This window comes from Diabrotica virgifera, chromosome 9 (assembly GCF_917563875.1).
Source record: "Diabrotica virgifera virgifera chromosome 9, PGI_DIABVI_V3a".
NCBI classification, from domain to species: domain Eukaryota; kingdom Metazoa; phylum Arthropoda; class Insecta; order Coleoptera; family Chrysomelidae; genus Diabrotica; species Diabrotica virgifera.
In genome coordinates, this window is record NC_065451.1 from 37,137,508 (window position 1) to 37,156,124 (window position 18,617).

The 18,617-nt window shown below is 35.9% G+C and overlaps 1 protein-coding gene across 1 annotated transcript in view; it reads right to left on the reverse strand.

Moving 5' to 3' along the window:
• Window positions 1–661: 661 nt before the first annotated feature.
• Window positions 662–18,617, reverse strand: part of LOC126892432 (RNA polymerase II subunit A C-terminal domain phosphatase SSU72) — a 46,340-nt gene continuing 28,384 nt past the window's right edge. The window contains exons 2-3 of the mRNA XM_050661960.1: window positions 9,826–10,084; window positions 662–946 (exon numbers count right to left, since the gene is read on the reverse strand). Of these exons, the coding sequence (XP_050517917.1) occupies window positions 845–946; window positions 9,826–10,084 (361 nt within the window). The 3' untranslated portion in view covers window positions 662–844. The remainder of the gene's footprint in view (window positions 947–9,825; window positions 10,085–18,617) is intronic.

Sequence of the window (18,617 nt, forward strand, 5' to 3'; positions counted from 1 at the left end):
TTAAAACAACTACTTTCAATTTGTTTGTTACTTACTTACTTAAGCCGTCCTCTTGTACCTTACGGTGTCGAGGTAAGTGGAGAAATGAGACGTCTCCATGCCTTTCGGTCGGTAGCTAGTCTTTCTGCTTCTCTACCCAATATTTCTTTTTCCGCAAGCCTTTCCAATATTTGCATTCCACGTTCTTGCTGGCCTGCCTCTTCGTCGTTTGTTGTCAGATGCCGCTTTCCATACCCTCTTTGCAGTTCTACCTTCACTCATTCTCGCCATATGTCCGAACCACGATAACTGTTTCGTTTCAAGTCTGTCTAAGGTCCTTCCAACACCGCACCTTTCACGTATGTCTTCATTTCTTATACGATCACGTCTGGTCACCCCGGATACCGCACGTAAATATCGCATCAATTTGTTTGTTAAATACTTTATTGATTTATTTAATTGTTATGTATTTGTTATTAAATTGCTTTAAAATAAATATTGTTTGACTTCGTGTGTTCGTTTTTTTTTAATTCGCATGAAATAGTAAGAAATATCAGGTGATTCCATAATATAAGTTTGGGTGTGTGTGTATATCTTCTCCCGAGATTTTCTCAGCATCTTCTTCTAGCGTTTCATATAACTGTCGTTTTGTCAAGACCAGCATTAAAAAAACAAGCCTATATTTACTTTAAGTGTATATGTTTTTTATTAAAATATATATTTTTATTGCATTAAAAATACAATTAATTCCCTTTATTTCCAATTTTAGCCTTGTTAAAATAAGATTACAGTTAGCTCTGCATTATGGTATATTTCACTGAAACTGTATCAGGTTAATCAATTAAAAAATAAATAACATAATTGGCTAATTAAATACTATACTATGTAAAATAGATCTGTTAGATTTTTCTTCGAAATTATGTAATACTTCTTCGATTTCATTATCCAGGTCCTCTGCTCTAGCTATCTGCAATAGAATACGTTTATTTTAAAATATATATTATAAGAAATCTGTATAAATATTAACTATTACTGGTATTTTGTGATAACAATATTAATAAATCATTTTAACACAATCCTAAGAAGGCCTATCATACGACCAATTTGGTTGCAACTTTAGGTGATATTGATCACTATAAAACTATTGCTGAAATATATTCATTTTTTAACAAAAAAAAACACGTTGTTAGAGTTAATAAAGATGCAGAGATGTAAATCATGACGTTTCATGTGCGCGATTGATTTTGATAAAGTTCGCCATGAAAAAATGCTACATATTCTCAAAACTTCCGGTCCGGACGGTAAGGACATTAGACTCATCGCAAATTTGTATTGGGGCCAGGCTGCTTGTGTTAGGGTTAGGAATAAGTGCTCTGAAGAAGTAAAAATCAAGCGTGGAGTTCGACAAGGATGTATATTGTCACCACTGTTGTTTAATCTTTACGCTGAAACGATCTTAAATGAAGTGTTGGAAAACGCAAAAGATGTTATAATCATTAATGGCGTGCTTATAAACAATATCAGATACGCAGATGAAACCTTGTTAGTGACATGATCAATTGAGCATCTTCAAGCGTTATTGAACCGAATAGTGGCGATGTGTGCGGTATATGGACTCACGATTCAACGCAAGAAAAACAAAGTTTATGGTTAATAGTAAACAGGTAACCGTAAATAATAATAACTATAACGTAACAATTGGTAATGACTCGATTGAACGCGTAATTTATCTTGTATATCTGAAGTGTATCGCGTCTACGGACGCGTAAGTTTTATGAAATTTAAGAAAATCCTTTGCAGTCATGATCGCAATTTAGAACTTTGCATAAGAATGGTTAGATTTTATATATTCCCAGTACTACTTTACGGGGTTGAAGCATTGACCCTGACAGAATCGATTTTGAAGAACCTAGAAGCATTTGAGATGTGGGTCTACCGCTGTATTCTGAAGATCAGTTGGGTAGAAAGAGTCACAAACGAAAGGGTTTTGCAACGTTTGAATAAAAGTTGTGAACACGGTTAAAAGGCGTAAATTGGAATACTTTGGTCATATAATGCGTCACCCAGAAAAATATGACATACTTTCCCTTGTCATGAAAGGTAAAATAATGGGAAAAAGAAGTGTGGGCCGTCATACAACTTCTTGGCTTAAAAACCTACGCCAATGGTTTGGGAAAACTAGCACTGAACTATTTCGTGAGGCTGTAAATAAGACAATGATTGTTAATATGCTGGGCAACATGAGAGCCAACGATCGACAAACGGTTTCGGCATCTTAAGAAGAAGATCTTAGGACAGGACCGACAGGACGTGGACGGCACGGCTGTCTTGCGGGGTACGTTGAAGAATCGTGTGATATGAAAGAAAAATTGCGTAGTTTATAGTACAACGGGACGTGCGCCGTCTATTGTTCCACGGCCCGTATCATACACGTCCCGTCCTAACATGAATCCGGCTTTAATCTACCACATCGAGTTTTCAGCTACAAGGCGCTCTCTGATAGACCAGTTATTTGGCGTAAATAACTATAAAAGGAGTAGCAGTGTTGCCACAGTTTCGTAAGATTTATTCAATATAGAAAAGTCCCTTGACGAAAAGGAAGAAGAATTTAAATAAATAGTTTGTTCTACAGAGCATTTCACTTTAAGACCGAAACGTTGCTTAGATCTTCTTCTTTGTGTGCCGTGCTTGTTTTCGAGCGTTGGCTATCGTCGTATTAACAAGCTGATGAAATGTTCCTCGATCGGCAGCTATATGAAACAATTCCTCGACCGTTCGACCTGTCCATTGTCCAATGTTACGCAGCCAGGACAGTTTTCTTCCAACCCAGCGTTTTCCTTCGATTTTGCTTTGAATTTTTTTTTAGCGTATGGCTTAAGTACATCACAGAATATATTTAGATTTATGCATTATACAATGCATCACAAACAGATGTCCAGTTTTTTTATATATTCGATTGACCCTTCGGTTGCCATTACAAAGTCTATAGGGTCGCCTGTGTATGCTCTGCGTGGACAGTCCTGAACAATGTGACTGATCGTCTATCTTGCAGCGCCGCAGTCACAAGAAGGCGAGGGAAGTTTAGCCCATCTGTAGAGGGAGTCGGCGCATCTTCCACAGTTTGTTCGAATTCGATCAAGGGATGCCCAAATCTTACGGGGACGTTCAAATTCGCTAGGTTTTCCTATGATGTCCGGTAGACTATGGTAATGCGGATCTGTCTTACTTTCCCAATCTTCTCTCCATCGGGTATTTAAGTCAAAGTTGGATTGTTGCAGCACTTGAGCAGATTGTAGAGGGGGTAACCTGGATCGGAGACGGTTTCCAAAAATATCGGGGATGTCGTTGTGGACTAGAAGCTGGCGACTGTCCATTATTTTGTTATATTCTTTAACCAATGCATGTTCGCGGCGTAGGTTGGGTGGTGTTATATTACTAAGGGTAGGTAGCCACATTGTAGGGGTGGGCTTAATTGTGCCTGTTATCATGCGCATAGCACGGTCTAGTTGGGTGTCGACCAGGTGGGTGTGCCTGCTATTTAGCCACACTGGTGCACAGTATTCTGCCACCGGATATATCAGGCCAAGAGCAGAGGATCTTAAAGTTGATGCTGTGGACCCCATGTAGTCCCGCAGAGTTTCTGTATTATATTGTTGCGTGTTTTCAATTTTGCTGCCGTTTTCGTCAGGGGTTCTCTGAATGTGAACGCTCTGTCTAGAGTAACCCCAAGGTATTTCGGGTATTTATTGTGTTTCAACAGCTTGTTATTAAAATACACTCGCAATTCTCTGTTTGCCAGCTTGTTGTTGAGATGAAAAGCTGATACTTCAGTTTTTGTAGTACTTGGTTGTAGTCTCCATTTCTTAAGGTATTCGCTGAGGATGGATAAGTCATTCGTGAGAGTGATTTCTGTAGTTTCTAAAGATTGGTGGCTTATTGCAAGGGTCCAGTCGTCAGCATATCCAAACTTTCGAGATTCGGTTTCAGGCATGTCACCAATATAGAGGCTGAAAAGTAAAGGGGCAAGGACAGAACCTTGTGGAAGGCCATTGTTAAGTTTCATCTGTCTACTCGTCTCCTTTCCCATTATAACCTGGAAGGCTCTGTTTGTCAGCATGTTGTCAATGATGTTAATTATCTTTCTGCAGGGGATAATACGGGCCAGTTTATATATTAATCCCTGTCTCCAAACAGTATCATATGCTGCTGTTAGATCTATAAATACTGTTGCTGTCTTTTGTTTCTTTTGAAAACTAGCTTCTATAAAAGTTGTTAATTACAGCACTTGGTCCGTACAGCTTCGATGAGGGCGGAAGCCAGCTTGTTCAAGGGACATTTTCTAGTATCCTGTGAGTAATTCTGTTGAGGAGAAGCTTTTCTAATAGTTTATATACCATGCTGAGTAGAGCTATGGGGCGGTAGTTTTCTGGCTTATCGTTTGATTTGCCCGGTTTCGGAATTGTAATTATCTTTTTTGCACGATTGATCATTTTTGACTGTTTACCGTGACAGATTTTACGTCAGTAGGTGACATTTACTAGCAACTCGACGGTAAGTAATCCAATTTGACGGTAAGTACTCCAACTCGACGGTAAGTAATTCACTTACCGTCGAGTTAAAAAATCTCTTAATTTTAATTTATTTTTTGAAAGAATAAAGAAAACTAACGAATTATTTATTAATATTGAAACTTATGGTACAATTTGTTAAATTATTTAATGAAATCCCACTTGTTTGGGCTGTGGTTTCACTTCTAACAGAAACTCCTGCAGAATCGCATACATTAGTAGTATTACTAGTATTGCACAATATTTTTTCGGCAAAATCTATTTTATTTTGAAGAGAATCTTCTACATAGCTTTCTGCCACTGTCGATGAACGCCAACCTCCATGACGCTTTAATCCGAGGACATCAACACCTTTATTAGCCAAAAGCGTTGCTGATGTCCTCCTGAACGAATGGCCAGTATAGTTCTCGGGATTAGGCAAATTTAAGAATTTGGCATTTTGAGAAGGCCAGCCCCCGATTGTCCCTTTCCCTATTGTTTGAGCACAACATTTTCCTTTGGCGTATCTTAAGAACAAATTAATGATTTAATTTTACTTGTAATGGACGAAGTTTTATATACTTTTGCAGAATTTCTAAATATGGAATTTTATCGTCTGGTTTATTAACGACTGTAAAAGTACGCTGGATGTTCGTTTTTGTATTGGGTACTTTTACAATCACTAAACCATCGGTTTGTTGGATGTCATTCATAGTAATATTATACAATTCTTCTCTTCTACACGCACCAGATATTCCCAATATCATTGCGACCTACAAATTATGAAAAAATCTTCATTAGAGTATTTCTTTTACCTAAACTAGCTTATATTACCTTGTGAACTAGAAATTCTTCATTCGGTGCTTCCATCAGAAATTTTTCAAATTGCTCCCGTGTAAAAATGCTCGCTTTCTTAGGCCTATAGCCAACATTTTTTCTCTTCAAATACGCGATCGAAGTTGAAAACTTGGAACTATCGATGCCATCATAAAGAAAAACGGTGGATTTAATCATTGAATATTCTGCCCAGAGGCTTCCAGGAGCTTTCAACTGCATATGTCTTTGAACGAAATATGCCAATCGTCTTTTCTTCGATTCTTAAATTCTTGCATTCGCACCATTTTTTAAAACTTTGGTAGGTATTTTGATAACGGATTTTGGATTTTTCGGGAATAATTGCGGAACACCCTTCTTCTCAAGCCCGTTCAATTTCTTCAAATTCACTTTCGCTCATATTTTAATTTATAATAATCAAAATTGTACTTAAAATTATTGACAACTAAATAAAAACTCAATTCTCCATTGTTGTTATGCACCCTAGTTACTACCTAACAACCAAAGTATCTATCTTGATAAAATGAATGAAACTAGTCAATATGACGAAAATGTTTAATTTTATAATTTATAATGGTATCAATCGTGCAAAAAACGTTATAAGCATGTCGAACGTTAAGGGTAACCGATCTCAGACAATAATTCGAGTCGTCGCTCCACTCCTCCTCCAAACAATTGTCTTCGATCGGTATAAAACCCTTACCGTTCTCCATACTTAATATACTATATTCGCTTAAGTGAGAAAGGAATGTTACCTGACTGAAGTATATCACTAAAGAACATTGCAAGCCACTGTTTCGTGTATGCACCACTGTGTATCAATAACTCAGGATGGATACCATCAAACCCAGCTGCTTTACCTGATTTCATTTCTTTCACCGCATGTGTGATTTCAGAAATAAGTATTCTTGCTGAATATTCGGAGTTCGTTCTGTTCATTTGTTTTAATACCCTTAAGTCTCTTTTCACGTTGGTAGTATGTGTTCGATCTCGTGGAGCTCTGGATAGAGATACTACATATATGGGAGGCAACCTTGTTAGGAGACATTTTAGATTCTCTGGATTCCAGCTGGTTAGCTCCTCCAATTTTCCGCAACAGGGACCATGCCTGCCGGCTTGATTTTTTGAAGTCAAAGCTTCCTACCCTGAATGATCAACCGGAGTAAGCGATGTTTAGGTCCTCTCATTATGTGACCGAAGTAATGAACCTTTCTCATTTTTATGACGTTGATCAATTCTCGCTGTTTGTGCATGGTTTCCAGCACACGTTCGTTGGATATGTGTGCTGTCCATGGGATTCTGAGCATGCGACGGTAACACCACGACTCGAACGCTTCTAATTTGTTGAGATTCTTCACTTTTTTTGTCGAAGTTTTACATCCATAGAACAAAACGGACCAGACGTAGCACTTCAATACTTTTAGACGTGTGGTCAATGAAAGACTTCTACTGCGCAATACAGAACGCCAGTTAATAAAGCTTTTTCGTGCAAGTTTTATTCTGGTCGAAATTTCCTAATCACTTTCAACCCTGCAGTCAATCCAGCTACCCAGATATCTAAAGTGTTCCACCCTTTCCAGGATTTTGTTATCTAATTTTAGTACTGAGTATTCGATATTAATTTTTCCGATAGGGACGTATTTCTTATGGACGTCAGAAGCGCGCCGATGCCACGCCGTTTGATTAGAATGAATCGTATATCGGCAGTTTAGTAGCAACACGTGCCTGAGAGATTTGGCAACACTGATCTGCATAAGCCAAACGTTCCGTTCTTAACGTGAAATACAGTATAGACATCATCGAAATTTCCAGAAATGTCTCGTAAGGTCTGAAACGTAAAAAAATGTACATAAACAGGAAATTGGCAGTTCAATGGACCCTGTGGGTACTTCCAGGGCTGTAATTAGCATTGGGGCAACCGGGGCAGCGCCCCGAGGCCCCCAGCCAAGAGAGCCTCCGCAGGGGCCCCCGTTTGGTTGGTTGTGCATAGATTGTAACGAGGTCAAATAAACTTTTTAAAGTACTTTCAATCAAGTTCTACTTCGAGTTGTCCGATTGTAATAAGTACACGGCATATTAATTCTAACAACTTCAATGATTGATTTTAACCTGTTTCACCTGCACCATTATACAAAAATTTTGTCTCAAAATCTCTCCATAAAGTCACCTTATTTTCTTTGCTTTCAAACCACAAAGCAGCTCCGTCTTTTAGATTGCTTCTTATAATTTCTTTGCAGTCTTCGAAGTTCAGCATATGTTGGAATTTGTTTTTTAAGATTTTAATGAAAGGTATCGGATATCGTTTTCTAAATTAAATCCCCGCCAAATTGAATTCTGCTCTCATTAGAGCTGTATACAGTTACTTTCTGACGTTACTCCTTTTTGATATTATCCTGTCTCCTTCAATTTTTCTTCCACTTTTACCATATCGAGTTTTAACGCATTCTAGAATTTTTTCCCATCTTTTCAATTTCCTGTATCTTCTCAGCAATCTGGTTTACCTCTTACTGTATTTTCTCTAAATAAACCTTCATATGAGACTAAGTTTTCACTCTAATGGCATATAACATATCCCACCAGAATGAAAACAATGGGAACCTTCTCTGGTTACACCTCCGAGGCTTCTACAATTTGCAAGCCATACGGATGCTCGTTGGAACTTTACCGCGCTGAGCAGATGTGACGTGAATTGTAAATTGTAGAATTCCCTCATCTTCCTTAGTCTCAGCATCCGTATGGCTTGCAAATTGTAGAAGCCTCGGAGGTGTAACCAGAGAAGGTTCCCATTGTTTTCATTCTGGTGGGATATGTTATATGCCATTAGAGTGAAAACTTAGTCTTTTGCTAGCAGTTGCCGCTAGGGCATCTATGCCATTTCGTTCGTTGCAATTCGGGACTGCACGCTGGGGTTTGTTTTGGTTGGATCAGGGAGAGCAGCATATGTGCCTCCTGATGAGAGACTAATAAGTTTCGAAACCGGTAGAGGTGCTTGCAGCACTCTCTGATTGGACTGGAATATGGTTCGGCTGTATTTTCGTTTTGCAACGAAATTGAAAATGGTTATTCATTTTTGATTTACATTTACTCTGTGTGGAGTATGAAGGGAACCAGTCTCGTTGGAACTTTACCGCGCTGAGCAGATGTGACGTGAATTGTAAATTGTAGAATTCCCTCATCTTCCTTAGTCTCAGCATCCGTATGGCTTGCAAATTGTAGAAGCCTCGGAGGTGTAACCAGAGAAGGTTCCCATTGTTTTCATTCTGGTGGGATATGTTATATGCCATTAGAGTGAAAACTTAGTCTTTTGCTAGCAGTTGCCGCTAGGGCATCTATGCCATTTCGTTCGTTGCAATTCGGGACTGCACGCTGGGGTTTGTTTTGGTTGGATCAGGGAGAGCAGCATATGTGCCTCCTGATGAGAGACTAATAAGTTTCGAAACCGGTAGAGGTGCTTGCAGCACTCTCTGATTGGACTGGAATATGGTTCGGCTGTATTTTCGTTTTGCAACGAAATTGAAAATGGTTATTCATTTTTGATTTTTTAAACCTTCATATCTTCATATTTTTCCAACTCTCAACGAACAGTATCGTTCGTTGGGAGGCACTGAAATCCTCATACCAATCTGAAAGATGTTCCTCGAAAGTGACTCTAAAACCTCTCAATTCAACACGCTGGACTGGAAGATCTGATGCAGCCAATACATTGAAATACAGATTTTGCGATGTTTTGAAGTGCCTTTCAAGTCTAGTTCTGACAATTAACAAAAGAAATGAATCAGCACAAAGCAACGCAACTGAAAAATAGAAAATAGAATAATTAAAATTTGTTTTGTTACTAGTTGTACAAAATAAAATCCTTGAAATCCTCAACATAGTCTTGAAAATACTGCAATCAAAATCTTTCGACCTTTTAACAGCTTACAGTTTACTTGAAGAGAGCCTCTTAAAACTAACTGAAATGAAAGGACAATTTGAAACCTTCTTTGAAGACGAAAAAACATTTCGATGAACTGTGCGAAGATAAAAGACTTCAAGATCCTAAGTCATGCTTTAAAGTAACCGTGTTTTACTCAATGATCGATACATTATGCCATCAGCTAGACACTCGCTTTCAAGGAATCTAAGCATTGTTAGATACCTGCCGAATTGTTCAACCTGATTTTATTTTATATGCCAACGAACAAGACCTTTAAAATAAAGCAATCAACTTCGTAAAACGTTTTCCAGATGAGAGATGGAGGGTTTACCCCCCCCCCCTCCTCTGGGGGGTAAACCCCCGATACCCTCCGTGGGGGTCCCAGGTCACGTTTGCCCCGGGGACGCCAACATCGTAGTTACGGCCCTGGGTACTTCATCGCCACTTCATTTAATTTCTTGAAAAAAAAAACACATAAAGGTAGACCTTACATTAGAGAAGGTAAGGATGCAACAAATTCTAGAATACAAGTAATATTTACACACTTACCATTAGGCATAGGTCAGTAATTAAAAAGGCTCCAATAGTAGCTTCTTCCAAATTATCCTGTATATCAATATTGACAACATGTACTATGGAATTTTCAGTGGGAGTTTTATTTTCCATATATTCTAAGACTTGATCGTACACTCGCTCTTCACATGTAATAAGAATTTCAAATTTTTCTGGAGTTTCTTGAAATTTTTCTGGATGCGTTTTTATTCTCCTATTACGGTCTAGCGTATGAAGTAATCCATTTTGTGTATACCTAGAGTTTACTGTTAAGGAAAATAACAACTTGCATAAGTGGATTAAGTTTAAACATTTAAAAATCATGGATTGGTTTTATTGCTTATAGACTGTGGTCTGGAATTATTATTTCCTGACGTTTCATCTGCCGCCGCTTCACTCATTTGCAAACACAATTATAAAGACTAGGGATTGTGTTTCAAATTCGTTACCATCACTATATTTCTCGGACCAAAAATTAACATTGATAGTCGCTATGAAACAGGGCCGCCGAGGGGGCGGGATAGCCGGTACATTTTACCGGGCCCGGCGTCGACCAGACCAAAGACGTAATTTTTCCCGTTTTTTTTTGCTTTTCACTTTATGCCCATAATGCGTTTAATTAATACTCGGCTATATTTAATATTATGACCATTAATCGATTTGGTTTAAAATTTTAACAGCAATAAATCACAGGAGTCAAATACTACAGTGCAGTCAGATAAAACTATGGTATGGACCCCGGCCCTGGAACTCGTTATAAAAGTATCGATACATTTCAGCTCCGATTAAACGTGTTTTTTGTTGGTTTATACCAATAATTAGAAAACAAGTTTGTAATAAGAGTGAAGTTTAAAGTGGTTTCTAAGTACAGAGAAGAAAAATTGTAAGTACAATTTTCATTTCGACCATATCAAACCATTTCTTAAAGAATATTGCTGAAACCTAACCAACAGAAAATCCATTTTTATTTAAAATAAAAACGCCGAATAACCGGCTTAATTACGTTAAGTCAGGAGCGGCTCTAGAAAATTTCCTTCAAATGAAGAAAGCAAAAATTAAAAATGGATAGTAATAATTTAACTCATACCAAACTACTATCAACACCAACTACCTCTTCAACATCTTCAACAATTACTTATTCCAACGCCGTAACCAATTGTAACTTCCCCACCAAGCAACAAACAGTCGTTTTGTCATCTGTACCAGACATAAAAATACATGAATACATAACAGCAATAGGAACTTTAGTACAACCAAAAAATATCATCTTCGCGTTCAGAATCTCAAACAACCGAGTATGCATCTATCTTAGTAACACCACAATCGTAGAAAATTTACTACATAATCACAAATCCGTTTCAATACAAGGAAACGACATAGAGATCAGAAGATTAATTACTCCTGCAAGCCGACTAGTGATATCAGGTGTCTGTCCCAGTATTCCAAATACTATAATCGAAGAAGAGCTCAAAAAATTGGAGCTTACTGCAGTGTCTAAAATAAAATTTTTAAAAGTTGGCATGCCTGAGTCTGAATACAGTCATATATTGAGCTTTAGGCGTCAAGTATTTGTTGCTCCAACAATTAATAATTCTATCCCAAATTCACTTCTAATATCTCACGACAATACCCCTTACAGAATTTATCTTTCCTTAGATGGTCTAAATTGCTCTAAATGTAATACCACAGGGCATAAAGATGAAAATTGCACTACTGAATCAATTAATGAACAAAATCTTGACCAGGTATCTCAACCTATGAATGTTAATATTTCTGAAACAGAAAATTATCCAATAAATCAAAAATCAATTACATCAGACTCTCCAACTGCTCATCAATCTAGTACTCCTCCTACTTCTATAACCAACCCACCACCAAGTACCTCCTCCAACTCACAAAACCTATCTGAATCATCATCTAATACTACCAACATAGTAGCACATACTTCTATCAAAAGACAAATTTCAACATCCCCTGAAATAATAGAGTCAGAAAATCAAAAAATAATACTTCCAGCTCCAAAGAAATCTGCACCCAAAAGAATAAAAAAAGCATTTAACATCGAAACCTCAATGAAACCTATAGAAGCCATTTTATCGTCAGCCACTACTCCTTACCCACTAAAATATACAGAACTATGTGACTATATTACAAATGCTATAGGCTCCAAATTGCCTGAAACAATAGCAAAGGATTATACTAATGACCTAGAAGGACTTAGCGCTGAATTACAAATGGTGCACGCAAACGCAAACGACCGACGCCTTAAAAACAACATTTCAAGGATTTTAAAAAAGATAAACGGAACAGACAACTACTCTTCTGTTACTGAGGAAGAGAGCGACTGTAACCCTATTCAATAACAAATTCATAGTTCAATGAAATTTAAATGGCTTCTACAGCCATATCGAAAACTTAAAAATACTAATTTCACCTTTAGTAATAATATGTTTACAAGAAACGCGACTTTCTAATAATAAAGTAAATTTAAAAAACTATACATCTTACACTAAATGTAGACCGGTGCAGCAGATAGCTAGCGGTGGTGTAGGTATCTTTGTGAAAGCTACTGTCGAGTCCAAAGAAATTCCGATAAACACAAATTTAGAAGCGGTTGCAGTGTCAGTACTTCATCATTTCAAAATCAACATTTGCAGTATATATCTACCACATCCAGACGAATCCATACTCCTAGAACTACAAAAAGTGATGGAACAAATTCCATCTCTTAAATTAATTCTGGCTGACACAAACTGTCATAACGAATCTTGGGGATCTGAAAAAACTGACAAAAATGGCAAAACTCTATTGGAAATAATTAACAACCTCAAACTAGTACTATTCAATACGGAAATGCCTACCCGTTTCAACGCATACAATGGCACGTTTTCAACCATTGATTTATCCCTCAGCGATTCAACTTTAGCACCACTACTTGAGTGGAATACGCTTTCACACTTATATGACAGCGACCATTTACCAATTTTAATCACTCATATTAAAGACGCAAACATTAATACAAGACCATATGAAACATGGAAATTAAAGTCAGCAGATTGGGAAAAGTACATTAGTTTAGTAACTGCACGAATGGAAGACTTCAAAATATTAGAAGATGTAGACACAACAATAACAAATTTTAATAATGTTATAGTTGATTCAGCAAGAGAAGCGATTGGAAAAACTAAAGCTACCACTAAAACACCCATACCCTGGTGGAATATCGAAATAGAGACTTCTTTGAAACAAACAAAACACTCATTTAATATATTTAAAAAACACAATTCCGAAGTCAACTTAGCCAGATTTAGAGCCTTAAGAGCCAGATCCAGATTTCTAATCAAAAAATCTAAGAAAGAAAGCTGGGCCGATTATGTCTCGTCAATAAATTCATCTACACCAATAAGTGATATATGGCAGAAAATAAGGAAAATAAAAGGCTCAAACAAAGTTAATCATATCGACACCATTACTACAGATAACTTAATTACTTCAAATAAACTAAAAATTGTAGAAATCTTAGCGGATCACTATATCAATTACATTCAAGCAATGGCCAATATAACTCTATTTTCTTAAAACACAAAGAAAATATTTTATTTATAAAGAAAAAGAAGATATTTTATGCCCTCTCAATATGCCTATTACACTAGACGAGCTTAACGAAAGCCTAAGAATGCTAAAAAAACTTCTCCAGGACCTGATGATATTCCAACTATATTTATTGAGAAATTACCGGAATCCGCAAAGAAAATTTTAGTCGACATCTTTAACAATATTTACACAAATGAAAAGTTCCCTTCAATATGGCGTCAAGCAATTATAATTCCATTTTTAAAAATGAATAAGCCAAAAAACTTACCATCCTCATATCGTCCAATATCGCTCACCAGTAATATATGCAAAGCAATGGAGAGAATATTAAGTAAAAGACTGAAATGGCACTTGGAAAACAGAAACCTTTTTACTCCAATACAAAGCGGATACCGTTCAGACAGATCGACAACTGATAACATTGTCGCACTAGAATCCGAAATTCATAAAGCATTTACAAAACAACAAAAAGTAATCGCAATATTTTTTGACATTAAAAAAGCTGTCGACACGACATGGACGCATTATATTCTCAAAATGATGAAAAACTGGAAAATAGATGGTAAGTTTCTCGCTTTTACCAAAAATTTTCTTCAAAATAGGTCCATACAAGTAAAAACCAATGGATTCATATCAACATCGAAATCACTCCATAATGGAATTCCTCAAGGATCGGCCTTAAGCCCAATATTATTCTTAATCGCAATTAATAATGTAACAAACTACATAGAGCTTCCTGTAAAAGCTAGTACTTATGCTGATGATCTAGTAATATATGTTAAAAGTAAAAATATAGGTTTAGCTAGGCAAATTCTACAACATTAAACAGCCTGGAAAAGTGGTCTTTAGAGACTGGTTTAACATTTTCAACTGAGAAGACTAAAGTAATAATCTTTGACAAAAGAAGAGAGGAATACAACCTAAACCTGTGTCTAAATGGATATTCTCTGAAACAAGTCCGTGAAATCAAATTTTTAGGTATAGTATTTGACTCACAACTCACATGGACTTCACATATCAACAATTTAATTCAATCCTGTCAACAACGAATAAATTTACTAAGAGTGTTATCCAATCATAAATGGGGTTCAGACCTAAAGCTATATCAAACATTAATAAGAAGCAAGCTCGACTACGGATGCATGTGTTATGAAACAGCAAACAAAAATCAACTAAAAAAACTGGATATCATTCAAACCACATCTCTACGACTAATCTTTGGAGCCTTTAGAACTACTCCAATAAGAAGCCTTCCAAGTTCTAGCAGGAGAAATACCATTATACCTCAGAAGACAATACCTATCACTATGCTACAATTCAAAAATTCTAAGCGCAAAGGAAAATACCTTTCTCGCAAGTTTAGTATCGGAAGAACCACCAGAACAATACAGAAATTACACCACCAAGGCAATACCATTTTACGAACGCATTAAACGATTACCGTATAGCATCAATCAAAACACCTTAGCATCCATAAAAAAATATCAGACACCCCCCTGGACAGTTTCTTTACCAATAGTAGACCTCTCCTTACATAATTCTAACAAACATTCACACACCTCTGCTGAGATCAGGCTTCAATATCATACAAATTTACTCAAGTACTCTTCTTACAAACTTTTCTTTACCGATGCCTCCAAAAGTTGCAACGGAATAGCTGCTGCTACTGTATCAGAAAACGTAATTTCCGCCACTAGATTATCTGATGGCTGCAGTATTTATACCGCAGAACTTCAAGGAATACTTGACGCACTAAATCATTGTAAAAATACAAATGAAAACCAAATACTAATATTATCAGATTCACTAAGTTCTTTACAGGCCATCAAACATGTTTATCCTACCCACATCAATCTATTTCTAATTAAAGACGCGTTGCATCAGCTCCAATTTTCTGGGAAAACCATCTCATTTATGTGGGTCCCATTCCATGTAGGAATAACTGGTAATGAGTTAGCAGACAAAACGGCGTTCGAAGCGATAAACAATGTGAACATTCCGACTACAGCAGGCATACCAATCTGACACTAAACCTTTATTCAAGAATCATGTAAACAAAAATCTGGCAAGAAATATGGGATCAAACAAACACAAATCTGAAAACCATTAAACCAGACGTATCTTCAAAAAATCTTCCTATGCCACCAAAAAGAAAACACCAAGTAATTATCAGCAGACTCCCTCCGGCTTGGACACACACGACTTACCCACAGCTACGTAATCTCCAAGGAACCGCCACCAATGTGCCAAAGATGCCAAATACCTCTCACAGTTAACCATATAATAATAGAATGTCCAGAGTACACTTCAGCGAAAACAATATTTAAGATACCCAACAGCCTGAAAGAAGCACTGGTCACAAAATTCAATGAAGTTCTATCTTTTGTAAATCATTGTAAACTATATAACAAATTATGATTCATTTTTTTTTTCTTTGTAGACTCTAAATAATTTCCATATTTTTAAGATTAAAAAGGGTTCAAGGCAGGTTTTGTTATGTTATGTTGTGTTTCTCCATATTTTTGTCATTCTTATATTCTAAAAATGTATCTTTTGCTCTACCTATCTATTTTGTATTATAAATGTACCGCTAATAACCCGAGTGGTTGATGCGGATAAATAAAAATAAAAAAAAACTATGGTATGGATATGGAGATTAAAAATATATCAGGGCTTCTAAAAGATTTACAAAAAATCAGAAGAATCTATGTTAAAGAATCTAAATTAGTTACCAGCAATTATGGAATAACTCCGGAATTTACATGACTCAGATTCTCTGTTAAGCTTTGTCCAAAAAATTGTATAATTTTCAGTGGCAATAAAGCATATTTTCTACTCTATTCTACATCAAATAAAGAAAAACGGCGCAAAAAGCTTGTGAGATTTTTTGATGATTTGCAGAAGTGATGCGACTGATAATTTTGAGCCCGATGCAATATATCGCTGGGAAATATTTAATATTGTCATATATGTAATACGCAATTAGTCACAGAAGCAGAAAGATCCTTTAGTTTTCTTTTTCGCATAAAAAATTGTATGAGGTAATGATAGCTACAATGAAACAGAATCGGTTAGCTGCCTATCAACTTTGTGAATTGAGAATTAGAAACATTTTTGCCAATCAGAAAACTTGAAAAGCACCTGTAATAAAATTTATATTTGAAATGTTTCTTATTATTTATTATTAATAATTCGATTTCTATAAAAATTAAACAATTTTTTTCGTTCTTTACTTTTTGCAAGGGGCCCACTTTAGAATTGAATGGAATTGAATGAATAAAAAAACCTTTTTCTTGATATATTTATAAAAAAAAAAAATAGAAAAGCAGGCAACATTTTGACTTGTAGTGGAAGTTTGTATACAACTTAGATAGAGAAATACTTGGTGGGGAGAGTATGGTTTAAAATCAACATTTCAAGCACACTTTAGTGATTTTTTGTTTTGAAACTCTGGTACACTTATTTTAAATTAAATAAGCATAATTAAGTATAATTCACAGAATATCGAAAAACATTTTTAAGGAAAAATATTGAAAAGTAAGCCAACAATGACAAATTTTGACAGACACCTCCAAAAAATGCATTTTGTGGTGGACATCAGTCGTCACTGTCGGATTATGTGAAACAAAAAATTAAAAATAGCTATTTGTGTAACAAGGGAGGAAAGTGCTACTTTTCCTCCCGAGAATGAAGTTTACTGCCCGACGCGTAGCGGAGGGCAGTAATCATTCAAGGGAGGAAAAGGCACTCCCATGTTATACATATGGTTTTTCAACCTTCCTCAAATTAATAACAAGTCATTTTTCATTTTTACTTAATTTATTTATGTAACTAACCAACAAAATTTATTAAATCTAAAACTAACAAGTAGGTACAATATAACTGTCAACTGTCAAATATAAGTCAAATTATTAATGTAAACATTGTTAAACCAAAATAAGAATTTACTGTTTTTTACCATTCTGCAAAATACAGGGTGTTTTATAAATAAACGTTAAAATGTATAGATACTTATTTAATAGAAAACAGATATTGTACAGGGCGTTAATAAGTTATAGTTCATGAATGAAATACCATGACGTCACTTTTAGTTTTCCTCTCTAGGGAGGAAAATATTTTTCCTCCCTAGGGTGGAAAAGTAAAAGTGACGTCATGGTATTTCATTCATGAAATATAACTTATCGACGCCCTGTACAATATCTATTTTCTATTACGTAAGTATCTATACATTTTAACGTTTATTTATAAAACACCCTGTATTTTGCAGAATGGTAAAAACAGTAAATTGTTATTTTGATTTAACAATGTTTACATTAATAATTTGACTTATATTTGACAGTTGACAGTTATATTGTACCTACTTGTTAGTTTTAGTTTTAATAAATTTTGTTGGTTAGTTACATAAATAAATTAATTGAGGAAGGTGGAAAAACCATATGTATAACATGGGAGTAAAGTGCCTTTTCCTCCCTTGAATGATTACTGCCCTTTCATTCTCGGGAGGAACAGTAGCACTTTCCTCCCTTGTTATACAAATAGCTATTATTAGCTTATGAGTTTCTCGAAAGTTTTTTTTTATTTTTAAAGATATTTGAGTCCTTGGTATCACTTGGAAGTCAAAAAAATTGAAATTCTTTGTAAAAAAGGGTAAAAATCAACATATTTATTATTTCTAAACAAAAAATAAGCATAAAAACAAATATATATCGACTGTGTTACCTCACGAAATGTCTTAAAGAAAATCTGTGCAAAATTTGAAGTGAATCGGTCGAGTAGTTTTTGACTTAATGTCCACCGCATTTGAAAAACCAGTTTTGAGAAAAACGCGATTAAAGTTTTGACAACTGCATCTTCATCTGCTTATTTGTTTGTCAAATCGTGAATATGTTTTTTGAATCGCGGAGTATCTACAAAAGAGAAGGTGAACAGTTGTTGAACGTTTCTCACTACGCTCGAGCGTGCTGGCGCGAAACCGCGGCATAGAGAGTCGAAGGTAGGCATATTCAACATGCTGTATATCTAATTTTACTCGGATCAATCTGAAATTTTCAGAGAGTATTCTTGAAATTATGCACTTTTGCATACCCCCCCCCCCTTACATAGAGAAATTTAACATGTTTTGTTAAAGGAGAATATCACTTGCATCCCACACATTATTAACGTTTTTGAAGAAGTAGAAGAGAGACTCAAAACTG